Source organism: Serinus canaria, chromosome 3 (genome assembly GCF_022539315.1).
Source record: "Serinus canaria isolate serCan28SL12 chromosome 3, serCan2020, whole genome shotgun sequence".
In the NCBI taxonomy this organism is placed as follows: domain Eukaryota; kingdom Metazoa; phylum Chordata; class Aves; order Passeriformes; family Fringillidae; genus Serinus; species Serinus canaria.
Window position 1 is genome coordinate 52,907,778 of NC_066316.1, and position 12,931 is coordinate 52,920,708.

Below are 12,931 nucleotides of genomic sequence, written 5' to 3' on the forward strand. Positions count from 1 at the left end.
TACCTTTTGATTGGGTAAGAGGCACAGCGCTAGGGGGTGGCTGCTCTGGCATGTTTTGCCAAACTGAGCAGTTTGCCAGTTGCACTTTTGGATTTTGCAGCAGTGTCTTCTAAAGCGTGTACAGACATCAGTTTGAGGGCCAGCAGCTCTGTGGCCTAGCATTCATGTCTGCTTCCCACCAGGAATTGGATACTTTTATGCTTCCTGGTGTCACATTAATTGAGAGTGGTGTCTTTCTGTAAATTCTCAGGTCTCAAAGTATTCTTTTAATGCCATCCAGTGGCTCAGCTGCAGGTGTGGCAGGCAGGTTGCGTGTGAGTTGTCTGAGGAGATGATGTTTCATCTGCATTGTGGCATCCAAGAGGAAACAGTGAGATGGGAAGGGAGGGCTAAAAGGGGCTGGTCATTCCTCTTGCCCTTGTTGTCCAGCAGTCTGGGGTGACTGTGTTGGTGTTTCTAGCAGCAACAGCTACCAAGTATTCCATTGCTGTGATTAGTGCTGTGAACTGGCTTCTGCTGTGATTTGTGCTCCCTGGTGCCAGCCAGAGTAGCTGGCTGGAAATGAGAAATTTTCCATCTGGTAAAAATCTCAATTCTGGATGAAAAGGGAAAAGCAAAAGTGTTGTTTTGTCAGAGTGAAAATTCTAACCAATGTAGTAGTTCTCTTTCTTTTGTTTGTTTTAGTGGTAACCCCCCCTAAAAAAACTAAATCAGGCAGTTGCTTTACCAGGGAGAGCCACTTACCCACCCCAAACACGAATGCAGCAGAGCCACCAGGATGCCTACTGCACCTTGAAGCTGCGGTACTGCAGCCATGGGCAAGCTCACGTGTGGTGGCTTGCCAAAGCCTCACAAACTAAAGAAGCAGACACTTGGGAGACTTGTGTCTGGTAAATCATACCTGGCTTCACAACTGCCATCAGCAATTTTTGCCAACTGCTGGCTCCATGACTGGAAGAATGTCACAGGATAACCACTCCCTACAGCCCATTACATGCCCCTGAAGAGTGACAGCTGTCCCTGAGGACACTGATTTCCATTGATTATGTCCCAGTGAGGATGGGCAGCAGAGCTGAGAACAGAGCTGTGCTGTGGGTTCCCTGGCTGTGGACATCAGGTAGTAAGAGATCAGGTTACTTGGCTTTTTTTCACATGGTGGGGCCTGGCTTAATCCCAAATGAGAAGGAAAGAGTCACTGCCTCCTGCAGTCTTGAGTTTTCCCTAGTGATTTCCCAAACATGGAGCAAGTCTGGCTCTGCTTTGCTTCCTCTGACTATTGAAACTAGAACCACCAGATCACAAGCAGGTCACAAGCTCCTGCCTCTGAGAAAACACTTGGCTGGGACGTTGGGCAGCACTGCGGAAGGTAATTTATTGAGACAGGAGATTCCTCATTCTGTGCTGTAACCTTTTCAGCTGGACTGTCTGTCCCCTTCCCTTGATTTGCTGCGACTGAGCAATATCTCCTGTCACTGATAGCATAAACCAGCGAGCTGCCGGATTCATCCTTCAGTGGGCAGCTTGCCACAGACACAGACATAAGATAGAATGCTAAAGGCCACATCCGTCTCTTATTCAAGGAGAGCAATAAAGCAGATTTTATTTGACTTGTATAAATCCAGTTTAATTGGCTTTCCTGCTAACACTTTCATTAACATGTAAATTAGCTGTCCTAGAGCTGTTAATTATCTTTGCAGAAAATGTTGGATGTGATCATATACCGTACTCTTTCTTTTTTACTGCTAATGTTTTATACTGAGATGTGCCCATAAATATTCACTGTATTTTTTAAGAGGAGGACCAAGAGGCAAAGGCTTTGTGTCATCTTGTAGGGAAATGAGTATCTTATATTATTCACCAGCCTGCAACCACGTTAAGCTGACACTCACATGAGAAGCTTAGCACTGGGCTTTATGGGCTTGGCCTTTGAAGGTTCTGGGGATTTTTCTGAAGTGTCTGGCAAGCGAGAGAGCAGAGGAGGATGACAGGTGCTCAAAGGCAGCATCCTCTCTTACAGGATCTCGTGTGTTCAAAATCTGGCAGTGGCAGAGAAATAGGTAGGCATTGTGGGGAAGAAAATGGCTGCATTCCCAGTGTTCAGGAAGTTCAGAACAAGCTAATTAATTTTTCTGTGGAAAAAGGAAAAAGACTTTCTTAACTTTTTAAATACATCTTGATTTTTTTTTTTAAATTAGTTGTTTTTTCAGCTTCACCACCTGCTTAAAAATGTTCTCTTTCCTTTGATAATGAAAGATCTTGATACTTCTCTTAACAAGTTACCATGACAAGTTGCAATCTGGTTATTAACTGCCTGCTTTGCACAAATGGCAGCTATCGTGCGCAGTTCTACCCCACAGGCAAGGCAAAAAGGACCAGCTCACTCCTCATCTGTGCTGTGGATATAGAAGACTGGCATGGCATTTGCTCATGAAAAGAGAGTGAGAACAGGGACACAACTACTGAATTGCCAAACTGCCTTTAACATAAGACAATACCTGTGGCATCAGCTGGTCTCAGCCATTCCCCATATTTCCTCAGGATCTGCACAGACAATGCACAAGCAGCCTATGGCATCTCTTTGTAGTGAAACAGCATTGGAAAACTACAGTCCCTTCTCAAACTGTGCTGTTGGACATGGGCTTGGGAACAAAAACCAGCGTGAGTTTTGGAAACTTGCAGCAGAGCAATACCAGTGTTACTGCTGTTGTTATACTGGTGTACATTCCCCCTTGGGATGTCTGTTCCAGAATAACTGGCTGACGAACTCTTCGAAGTAAGGATGCTTTATTTCAAACAACAGAAATTGATTGAAATATATATTCCAAAGGAAAATGGTTTTTTTAATGTCTTCTTTTCCATACATCATTACGTGTTCTTACATATGATTTACCTGAAATAAAATAAAACATCTTAAGATGGATTAATAAAAAGAAATAACTTAGAATAAGGAAGTTTTCAAATGAGCTGTAGGTAATGTTAAGTTGTATGTACTTTATATACTTTGCTCTAGGGGCCATATCTTTGAACGTGAAAATGAAATGTAGCATGGACAGATGATATATTTCATTAAATATAAAAAAGATATTTTTTAAAAATTTTGCATCATATTTATGATTTCTTTTGGAACACTAAGAGGGTAAAATTTTACAACTCTAAATCGGTATTTTTTTTCATTAAGGTATTTTTGTTTTGTTCCAAGACGAGCAGTTTGTTGAACCCTTCTGCCACTGCACTGCTGTCTTCATCATCACTAAATGTAACCCAGTGACTGAAATCTTTCAGATTGGGGCGATTTAAATTTTCTGAAGTGTGTGCTGGAGAAGTAGCTGACGGTGCCTGTGTGGAAAGAGGGAAGGAAGAATGAATGTCCAGGTCCAGAAGATTGGTGTTCTCTGGAAGGGAGCTGCTATCCAGTCGTTGTGGATGCTGGCCTGCTGGTGCAGAAGGGCCCTGGAGCTTCACCATCAGTTCTGCAGCACTTGGTGCCAAGGGCTGAGCTGTGCTGTTTGCTGGGCCGGCAGAGGCTGTGAGACCCGAGTGAGCAGGGCCATGAGTCTGGGGGCAGGAGCCAGGGTTGTTGTTGTTGGAGTTGAACAGTGACCCACTAAAAAGGGGGCTGTCACTGCTCTGGAGAACGTGGAGGTGAAAAGCTGCAGGAGCCGACTTCTTTCTTCGTGGTGGCACCTTTGGGGCAAAGGGAGCGTTCTGGGGAGGCAGTACAATGGCCTCAGCTGTGCTTGCTGACAGGGGCTGCCTTTCACTGCTTCCTCTGCTCTCTTGAGGCTTCCCAGCTTGTGTTCTGGGTTTAGGGATTGGAGTGATCTTGGTTGGTCTAAGGATAGCTCCAGCTTCTAGATGGGGCTCTAGCAAGCCAAAAGGAGACTGTGCTGTCTGTTGGTCTAATTGGTCTTCTGGAGACATGGCCTGAGGAGGAAATGGAACAAGAAATGTGAGGACAAAAAGGGACCTTAAACTCTGAGTCACTACTGGTGCAAGTCTAATTGACAGCGTTACTAAGAAAAGCTGACAGTCCTGGAATAAAAAAAAAGCACTACAAAGAGGAGGCTTGACAGCATAGTGCTCCACTGTACCTTCTGGGCTCATGCATTGCACCTGGCACTCACCTTCAGAGAGCTAGTGAAGGACCAGGACCCTACAGCCTGTTTAGTCACAGCTCTTTCTGACCATCACCTTTTCAGGTTAGGATTTTTGCTCGGGGCAAAATTAACACAGTTCTGAGGAGTTATTTGTTACATCTCTCTGCTGACTAATATTACTTAAGCAAGATTGCATAGGGAGGCCCATGCCTTTAGGTGTAGCTTATTGGGATAGATAAGGTTGAAGGAGAATTAGCTTAAGCTAACCCAATAAATGCATTAAGGGCTGTGTCCTGTCTCACTGATGCTGGCAACTGAAGATAAAAATAAGCTCTCAAAGTCCAGTCTACATCCACCATTTAAAAGTATATAAATAACAAGCCCAGCTCAGTCTAGGAGGGCAAGGACTGCTTCAGATTTCTCACACTCTGTGTGACTGAATGAAAGCATTTAAATTCTTTATTATTCTTGCATAGTATTAAAAGATAATGTACAAGCTTTTTCATGCAGTCAGTATCTCATGCTGGACATATCCCTTGCCACTTCATCCTATGTGCTGTTAAGTTGCCTGCATTCGACTGTGGTAGAGGGGGATTGGGTAGAGGTTTTCAAGTACACAACTCCCATCTGACCTCCCTCAGATGGAGGAAGGAGTGGAATTCCAGGGCAGAGTCAACCTGAAATAGACCTATTCCTGCAGAAGCTCTGACATAACTAACACCAAAATAGCAATCCCTCTCAGCACCTTTCAAGAGTGACTTGGGAATGGTGACAACCTAAACAAAACAAACTGACCATCCTCGGCATAGACTGTGCTGTCTGGGTTGGGTTTTTTGGTGAATCTGCTAAATAAAGAAAGCACAAAGTCCATTATAGGGAAGGGGCAAATGCCTTTACCAAAGGAAGGTAAGGCAGGAGCCCTAGCAATTTAGAAGAGAGCTTCTTTAGCAGAGATTCTGTCAAAGGAAGAATATAAAAGGCTGTATTTGTCTTTCCTCTTGTATTCAAACTGCTTTACAGATTAGATAATCATTTTACCAGCTCTAGAGGTGAACTATTATCTCCATTGTAAAGACCTGACATATATTAAAACCTGAACACCTATAGCTTTGTATTTTTGAGAATATGAACTCTTGAGTAGACTACAGAATTCAAACTGAAAGGCTGAATCCCATTACAAGGTGTGTAAGAAAAGTAAGAAAGGACACAGGACACAGAATTGATGAAGAAGCTGCCTCAAATCCTTACAGAGCAGACCACACATGGTCAGAATTAGAGACTGTGATAAAGAACAAATGAGTCTTAAATCCTGACAAGGTTTAGACAAACCAGAAGAAAAACAAGAGAATGGACTGACAAATAGGAAAACTACATATGACTCTCTTTCCAATTTTTCTTGCATTTTTATGCCTTGGTGACTGTAATACACAAAATTATTCCAGCAGCTGCTGACTCGACAGGACTTCCTGCAAAAAACAACCAGCCCACCCCTCCATCATTCACACTGTGTAATGGAGGCTGGGTGTATTTTGCTGCAACTCTCTTACATTTTCCCCCTTGACTCTGGTCCTTTGCAGGGGCACTGGCTTCTTTGGAGTTGGAACTTTGGGTGGGGGACGATGAGGCACAGGCACTGCTCCTGCCTGCACCCCTTGAAATGATGCTGACTTTGTGATGCTGGGAAGAGCCTCGGGTTTGGAGGAAGTTTGGTTTCTGGTTGGAACAGGCTTTACTGCATCTTCCTGTACTCCTGAAAAGCAAAAGCAAATATGGCATCTCGGCCTGATCAGAACATAGATGCAAGATAATTTCTTTCACAACCACATTTCCCAAAATGTTCATGCCTATAGGGCCAACTCAGGTCAAGAAGGTAGGTTTTGGAACTAAGCACTTTGCAATCCTGTAACATCTGTAAGAGGCTGTTAGGGGAAAACTTCCCTGTCCGAAATAATTTCATGCCGAACCAGCAGTGCTGTGCCACCATTAGGCCAAGTGGAAAAAACACTGGCTGGCAGTTCAGGAGTACTGGGCTCAAGCTCTGAGCATCCTTTTGCCATTATCTGGAAAACCAAGTTAGTGATACCAAGTGCATCTTGTAGAGTGTTTTAGAAAGAACTGTAAATGCCAACTGGTGGTACAGCACAAGGGACTGGAAGCAATGATGACCAGACTTATTTTCTTATCCACACCAAGTGAATCTGAATTTTAAAATCAATGGAGAATAAATCTCATTTCAAAATGAAATTAACAGCACTGAGGAACAAACATCAAGATGCCTTTATGATATTTCTGAATAAATGGGATTAGGTATAAATGAAAAGGGGTGGCTTTCTCCTAAACTGAGAGCCTTGCAAACTCAGGCAGCCATTTTCATTCATACAGCATCAGCAGAAAGACTGCATGCAACCCTGGGGGGTACATTCACAGTACCTAAGCTAGTTTTGTGCCCTAACTTGCCCTTGCAAGAAGCTCTCTTCTCCAGGGACTACACAGAGAGCCTAAACACAGAGTAGCCTTTTAGCTTAGCTATTCAAGCTGAAGTAGTGCAAGCTTTTATCTAGGTTACAGCTGTACTTGCTGTCCAAATGTGAACAGAATCCAGGTTATTCCTCCTAGAGCTGCATTTGCTCTGTAGTTCTGCTTGGAATAGTGAGCATTCAGTAAATAGAGCAGCAAATATCCTTTATGCAACTCTGAGCTAACACAGGCACCATTAGTTTAGTAAAATTCCATCTTTATATTTTCATTTTTCTGACCAAATCTGGGCATAAATAACCCAAGGTTCTATTAGTAGCAGGTTCTACAACAAAATATAAAATTTTAATAATGTTGAAAACAAGGTTAATATTATCAGAACTGACAGAGAATACCACATAGAATTTTGCAAGAATGTGTTCAGGTGAAATTCTGAATAGGAATATGTGCATCTGGGCTATGGTGAGATGAATAAACCTACAGTTTTCTTTATTTAAAGATTTTTAGAAGTCAGTTAGAAAGCTGTGCTTACCTCCTTTGGCCTCCATAAGACATCTAATAGCTTCTTCTGCTTCCTCAGCTGTGGTGGTTTTGATCTGCTTGACGTTGTAAGGTTTGCTTATTCCAGTCCGGACCTTGGGCTTTAAAAAAACAGCAGAACAAGCCATCTTGAGAAAACTCATTTTTCTTGTACACCTCTAATTCTACAGCTAAGCTCATACACCTGTAGAATTCTGTTCTTGCAAGGGGCTATTCAGTGATCTATAAATACTAAGAAATGGGAATCTCTCAGCAAATGGTACATCTTTGCTGGCAGCTGACAGAAGGCCAGTGCCTGAGTGCCACAGCTAGTCCCTTAGCCATCCCTTGTTCAATGCATCAGGGTCCTCATCCAGCAAGACAGGAGTGAGGAGGCATTTCCACATTCTGGTCTTGGCCTCCCCTCAAGGGACTAAAAGCCTTGCTAGCAGTGGTCAAGACTTTTCCTACATTCTGGGCACTAACACGGCCCACCAAAACAGAGGTGAGAAAATAATTAAACCATATGATGATAGTGTTAAAAATTCAAGTTAGCATCTGTCAGAAAACAGCAACAATGCTCTGGTCTTACACCACTCATTCTGTCTCTCCCTCTTTGGCCTTCCTAACTCCTGTTAACTTACTAACATTTTTGTGCTGCCTAGCAGGGCCTACAGTTTAGTATTACAGTGCAAGAAGTTATCTTGGCATTTTCAGCTCAGACATGTGATGGATTCCTTCCTGGTATGACAGGTGCATCCTGTACATGATTCTCCATGTGGATGGGAGGGAACAGGCCAGTGCCAAGGGGCCATGCTGAGCAGCAGGACTCACTGGCTGCTGAGGGGCTCCGGGAAGCAGCTTTGCTGTTGCCAGGATGGAGCAGGTGGAATGGCTTCCTGGAGAGAGGGAACCATCTGAGGGGGACTTTTTGCCTGATGTTCCAGCTGGAAGAGGAATAAAAAATGTCTTTTTACATTCAAGAGCTGGTACAAAATTTTATTTGCAATGGAGCAAAACCAATGTGCATTCCATCAGCCTCTCAAAATCTTGAACTGTTTCAGCAAGCAGTTTTGTAGTTAGTATTTCTTTCATTTAATTAATTAGATAACCTCAGCTGAGCACTAACATTGCATTCTAGGCACAGAAATGCAGATAGCAGTGCTGGCATTTCTGTGCAACAGACTCAAAAATGAATGGGAATAATCCTAAAAAACTCATCTTCTTTCATGTGAGCATCACAGAGCTTCTAATTTGAGTCTGGAAAACGTACACAAGAGAGAAACTTTTGGGCTGCAAGAAAAACATGATGTATACCTTGTCTATACAGGAGGCAAAGATGATTATGCTCATCTAGCAATCAGCTTTCATCCAGAAGCAGCCATAAAAACAGGAGTAGCACAGCTCTGAATGGCATCTCAGGGGAGGCAGAGCTTAGTAAAAAGTATCACTTCCCTTTGTGCCTCACTGAAAATCATAATCCACTTTGCATTTCTTTCATAAAGACAAGAATTGCTTACGAAGAAGAAAAGGACAAAAACTGTCCAGAATAAGTATTTTGTCAAAGGTTTTTAAAATTCTGATTGCAATTAATTCAGAATCCAAAAACTGCAAGAAAACACTCAGTGACTTCAGAAGTCATCAGGCATAAGTACCAATTATCTTTATTGCCACAAAGTGGCTGCTCAACTCACTAACCTGAGTGGTGAGTCAGTATGAAACATACTGGCTATTCTATCCTTACAAAAGACAATTTCTTTTGTGGAGTAACTGTCCTGAAGACAAACTTCTCCCATTACTAATGGCAGTAATACCCAGGCTGAAACAAGCTGGGAAGTACAAGTCCCTCGACAACCTGACATTTCAGAACAAGGTATGACCTTCTTTGTCACCCAGACATGGCAGGCAAAAGCTGTTCAGCTGGGGCCAGCACCACATTAAAGAAAGTTCAACTCACCAGGAGGGGGAGGCCTCTGTGGTGGCTGGAGTGGCCGAGGCCGGGTAGGAATGGACAGAGACCTGCTTGGAATGCGGCGGCTGCGTTCCCCACTTGCCTCCAGCTCCCGCTTCAAATCAGCGAGGTCTGCATCATCTAGGGACATTTTAGGAAGTGTCTGAGTTAGATACACACTGGGTGAGGCACACCAGATCTGAGAGATCAGGAGAGAGGTGACTATGAGTGGCAAGCCTCAGCCAGGTCTCTCAGCAACACGACAGCTCCATGCACATTTTTTGCTCTCCCCCAATGTCTGCCTGCTCCCACTGCATCGACCCTTTTGTCAAATGCTTCTTTCTCTCTCTCTCTCCTTTTCCACCATTTATTACCTGTTTGCACCAACATAAAGAGTGCCTGCATCTCATTCCAGGGTTACCTGGCACCTTGTTAGATTCTGAGATTTTCACAGCCAGACTTAGTGGCAACCTGCTCCCATTCAAACTGTCATGGCTAGTCATGGTGAATCCCTTGCTCCCCTCCCCAAACAGGAATTCTATTTGAGGATTAGACACCTTCTCTTCCACAGGAGAACTGTTTTTATACTAGAGAAAAATCTGTCTGAATGGCTCAATCATGACATCTCTGCTTTCCAGCAACATCTCCTAAAAGGTACAGCGGCCTCAATCTGCTAGCTCTTGGCTACACCTTACATCCTAACTAATTACTCCGTCTTTCATCCCACCTAAGCCCTTCTGACAGCTGGAGAGGAGAGAAGTATGGATTGCTTTATTCTCCCACATCTGCTATAGTGAAGACTTTCATTTCAGTCCTCTTACCCTGCCATGGCTGCCCAGCTATGCAGCTTTTGTTCTTTAAAGCTCCAAGATTCACTAGGTTTCATTTTGTCCCTGTGTTTTGGAGAGATGGGGAAGGAATTATGCAGCAGCAGTCTCTTGCACTTCAGGCATGTGTAAACAAATTCTTGTTTTTCGGAAGCTGCGCTCTGCAGGGGATCAGGAGCTGCCTCACAGCTTCCTGCTCCCACCTAGCAGCAGATGGCAGCCACAGAGACAGAGCCTGTGGTCTGCCCAGCCCGCCCTCCCTGCGCTCTCTGCATTTTCAGTACTTCTAAGCTGCAGATATGGGCTCATCAGTAGGACCCGAGGAGTCATGCAGGCACCTGGAGGCACGGTTTGAAGTTCTGGCAGTAAAAATGAACACAACAAAAGCCAGCCATTACCACTCAATTCCATCCCTGAAAGGCTGCTGGCAGGGACATCAGTTTAGTGAAGCTGTGCCCTTCCCTGACCTCAGAAACACACACATACTATTGTGCCTGTTCTCCATCCGTGCCTACCACCAGCTACACAGTCATCATACCTTCAATTAGAAGTTATTCAGGCAGAATTGGGAGCTTATGGAGGAATCTGAAATTGCAGACACTTTAAGATTAATTGAATATATCATATTTTGAGTTGTGTGAAACCATGACCCCACCCTGACCTCCTTCAAACTATACTCCATTACCTCTGTTTACTTTGAGATTTTTTTTTGTGGAGAAGAGTTAGTGTGAGTGACAAGAATCACTGCAATTCTCTGTGGTTTAATGAATCATCACACAATAGGCCAGAGGTGGTTTGAGGGCAAGGCACCCTATAATACAAAGTGATTGACTTCACAGTATTTAATAATGACTGATTACTCCTTTACTCAGGGAAAGGCTTTGGGTCTGGCCACACTGAACTCAGCCTATGACTCAAGGTGGGCAAGAAAGCCATAAATCACTCTGTTTGGAAAATCTGTCTGTGTAAGTGTACGAATTTCATTTAATCTTTTTGAACTCTACTTCTGACTCAACCTTTGAGGGTATTAAAAGTTTTCACTTTTATGTCAGAAGACAAAGCACTTCTGAGAGAGTGCAGAATGACAGCTACTGAATCACTGCTGTCACAATCAGGTGTTTAATACATATCCCAGACTGTCAATGCTTGGCCACTCAAGCACATCCTGATCACATCCCTTTGTAAGACCCTTGTAAGACTGGCTTGGCTAGTTCTTGACTCAGTTTTCATCAGTTTTCTCTCCACAGCTTTATCTTCTTTTTACCCAGTCACTTCACAATATTGTGCAAACGAGCCAGGTAACCATGGAAAAAGGTTACACATTCATGAAGTACCTAAAGAATGATTATATGTATATATATTCTATGAACCTCGACTCCTTCAGGAATAAATCAAATGGGAACAAAGGAGAAACTTCAGGGCTCTGAAGTAATTTAAACACAGCAACCTCCGAGCTTACAGCTAACTCCTCTGCCATTGCTACTGCTCAAAGGACAGAGACGAGCCCATCACTGAATCAACAGGATTATTCTGGTTTGATTTTGCTTTGGCCCTCACCAATAAGAAAATATTATGCAATTTTTTTGTTTTATGTTCTGGTGCCAAACAACATCAAATGGATAAAAAGATTAAATTTCCTCTGGCTAGAAAAGGAAAACCAGCACTTTCCAGCTTGCCTGCCTTGCCCTAGCCTAGAGAGAAGAAGAATCATCATGAGTTTCATCAACTTAAAGGGAGTTGAGCAAGAATAGGTATTACAGGAGAACCTAGAATGAAAATATAAAGGAACAGGGAAATATATACAACAGGAGAACAAACAACAGTCCTTCAGGTCTCACCTTAAGGCAGGTGGATACTTTACCTTTATACAGGCGAGGGGTTTGTCCAGATTTGTTTGAAAGAGCTATGGATGCACAGTGTCCAGGGCACTCCGACATATCTTCTGCTGTGTCTGCTGCTAGGTGTTGACACAGAGCATCCTCTAAATAATCATCTTCATCCTCTATATCACCTGGATTAAAATATTAGGTAACAAAGAATTAATGAGAAAATTCATTCTCTGTCTCTCTACACTCCCAATTAATTAATCTATACTATCAGTTAATTTAATAATTTAATATATAGTCTAGGCAAGATTCTTATGTAACCACGCCATGTGTTTCATTACAGTGTGTCTCTACAGACAGCTGTACCATACATTGAATTTGCTAACATGTAACACTGAACTGACAGGATGATCTAAGTACCAGCTCTATGTCCAGGCACAGAGTCAGGTCATGGCTTTAATTACACTTGTCTTTTTAAGAAGTGTGGCTTCAATACAAATTAAGGTGCCACTGACACTCATACTGTACTGCACTGATTCTGTGTAACTAAGATCAGCAAAGCAATTTCTCACTACTTAGCTTAGAAGCATGTTGCTTACCTTCTGACTCATAGTCCAAACTTGAGAAGTCAAAATTTTCTTCCAGAAGGTGGGAGTTTGCTGTGGGGGACATGGGGACAACACTGTCTCGTTTCCGTGCAATTTCCTCTTGAAGGCCCTTTAGCCAGTCCTTAGTCTTGGGCTGGATCTTCACTGTTCTGCCTCTAACCTAAGCACAGAAAGAATTGTTTCACTTTGCCAAGCACCTTCAAAAAACAAGAATACTAGAACAGAACAATCAAGTTCTGTCAGCCTGTTCAGAAACACACAGGTCACAGACTCTGGGTTGGAAGGGACCCAGAAGGATCATCAAGTCCAGCTATTAAAGGAATGGCCCATGCAGGCATTGAACCCAGGACCCCGATGATATTAGCACCATGCTCTGACCAAGTTGTACAAGTGCTTCAGAAATTGATGCGACTAACGCTTCACTTTAGAAGCCAAATGGAAAGGAAACACTCTTCTTACCCCCACAACCAAGTTTTCAGACTGTAAAAATATTCTTGAAAGAAAATGAGCTTCACAGCTCAAAAGCACTGCTGCGGCATTTGGGAAATACTGGAGAAATAGGTGAAACATAAAATATTGTCAAAACGACACTGAAATAGCAATATTGGCATGAAAGAGGGCCATTTTT

The 12,931-nt window shown here is 43.1% G+C and overlaps 1 protein-coding gene across 2 annotated transcripts in view; it reads right to left on the reverse strand.

Moving 5' to 3' along the window:
* Positions 1 to 1,498: 1,498 nt before the first annotated feature.
* The window catches only part of SYNJ2 (synaptojanin 2), a 66,268-nt gene continuing 54,835 nt past the window's right edge, over positions 1,499 to 12,931 (reverse strand). The window contains exons 21-27 of one of the 2 annotated variants that reach the window (XM_009095294.4): positions 12,295 to 12,463; positions 11,731 to 11,880; positions 9,049 to 9,183; positions 7,926 to 8,038; positions 7,105 to 7,213; positions 5,645 to 5,847; positions 1,499 to 3,924 (exon numbers count right to left, since the gene is read on the reverse strand). In XM_009095294.4, the coding sequence (XP_009093542.3) occupies positions 3,145 to 3,924; positions 5,645 to 5,847; positions 7,105 to 7,213; positions 7,926 to 8,038; positions 9,049 to 9,183; positions 11,731 to 11,880; positions 12,295 to 12,463 (1,659 nt within the window). In that variant the 3' untranslated portion in view covers positions 1,499 to 3,144. The remainder of the gene's footprint in view (positions 3,925 to 5,644; positions 5,848 to 7,104; positions 7,214 to 7,925; positions 8,039 to 9,048; positions 9,184 to 11,730; positions 11,881 to 12,294; positions 12,464 to 12,931) is intronic. The other variant, XM_050972918.1, reaches the window with a different exon arrangement.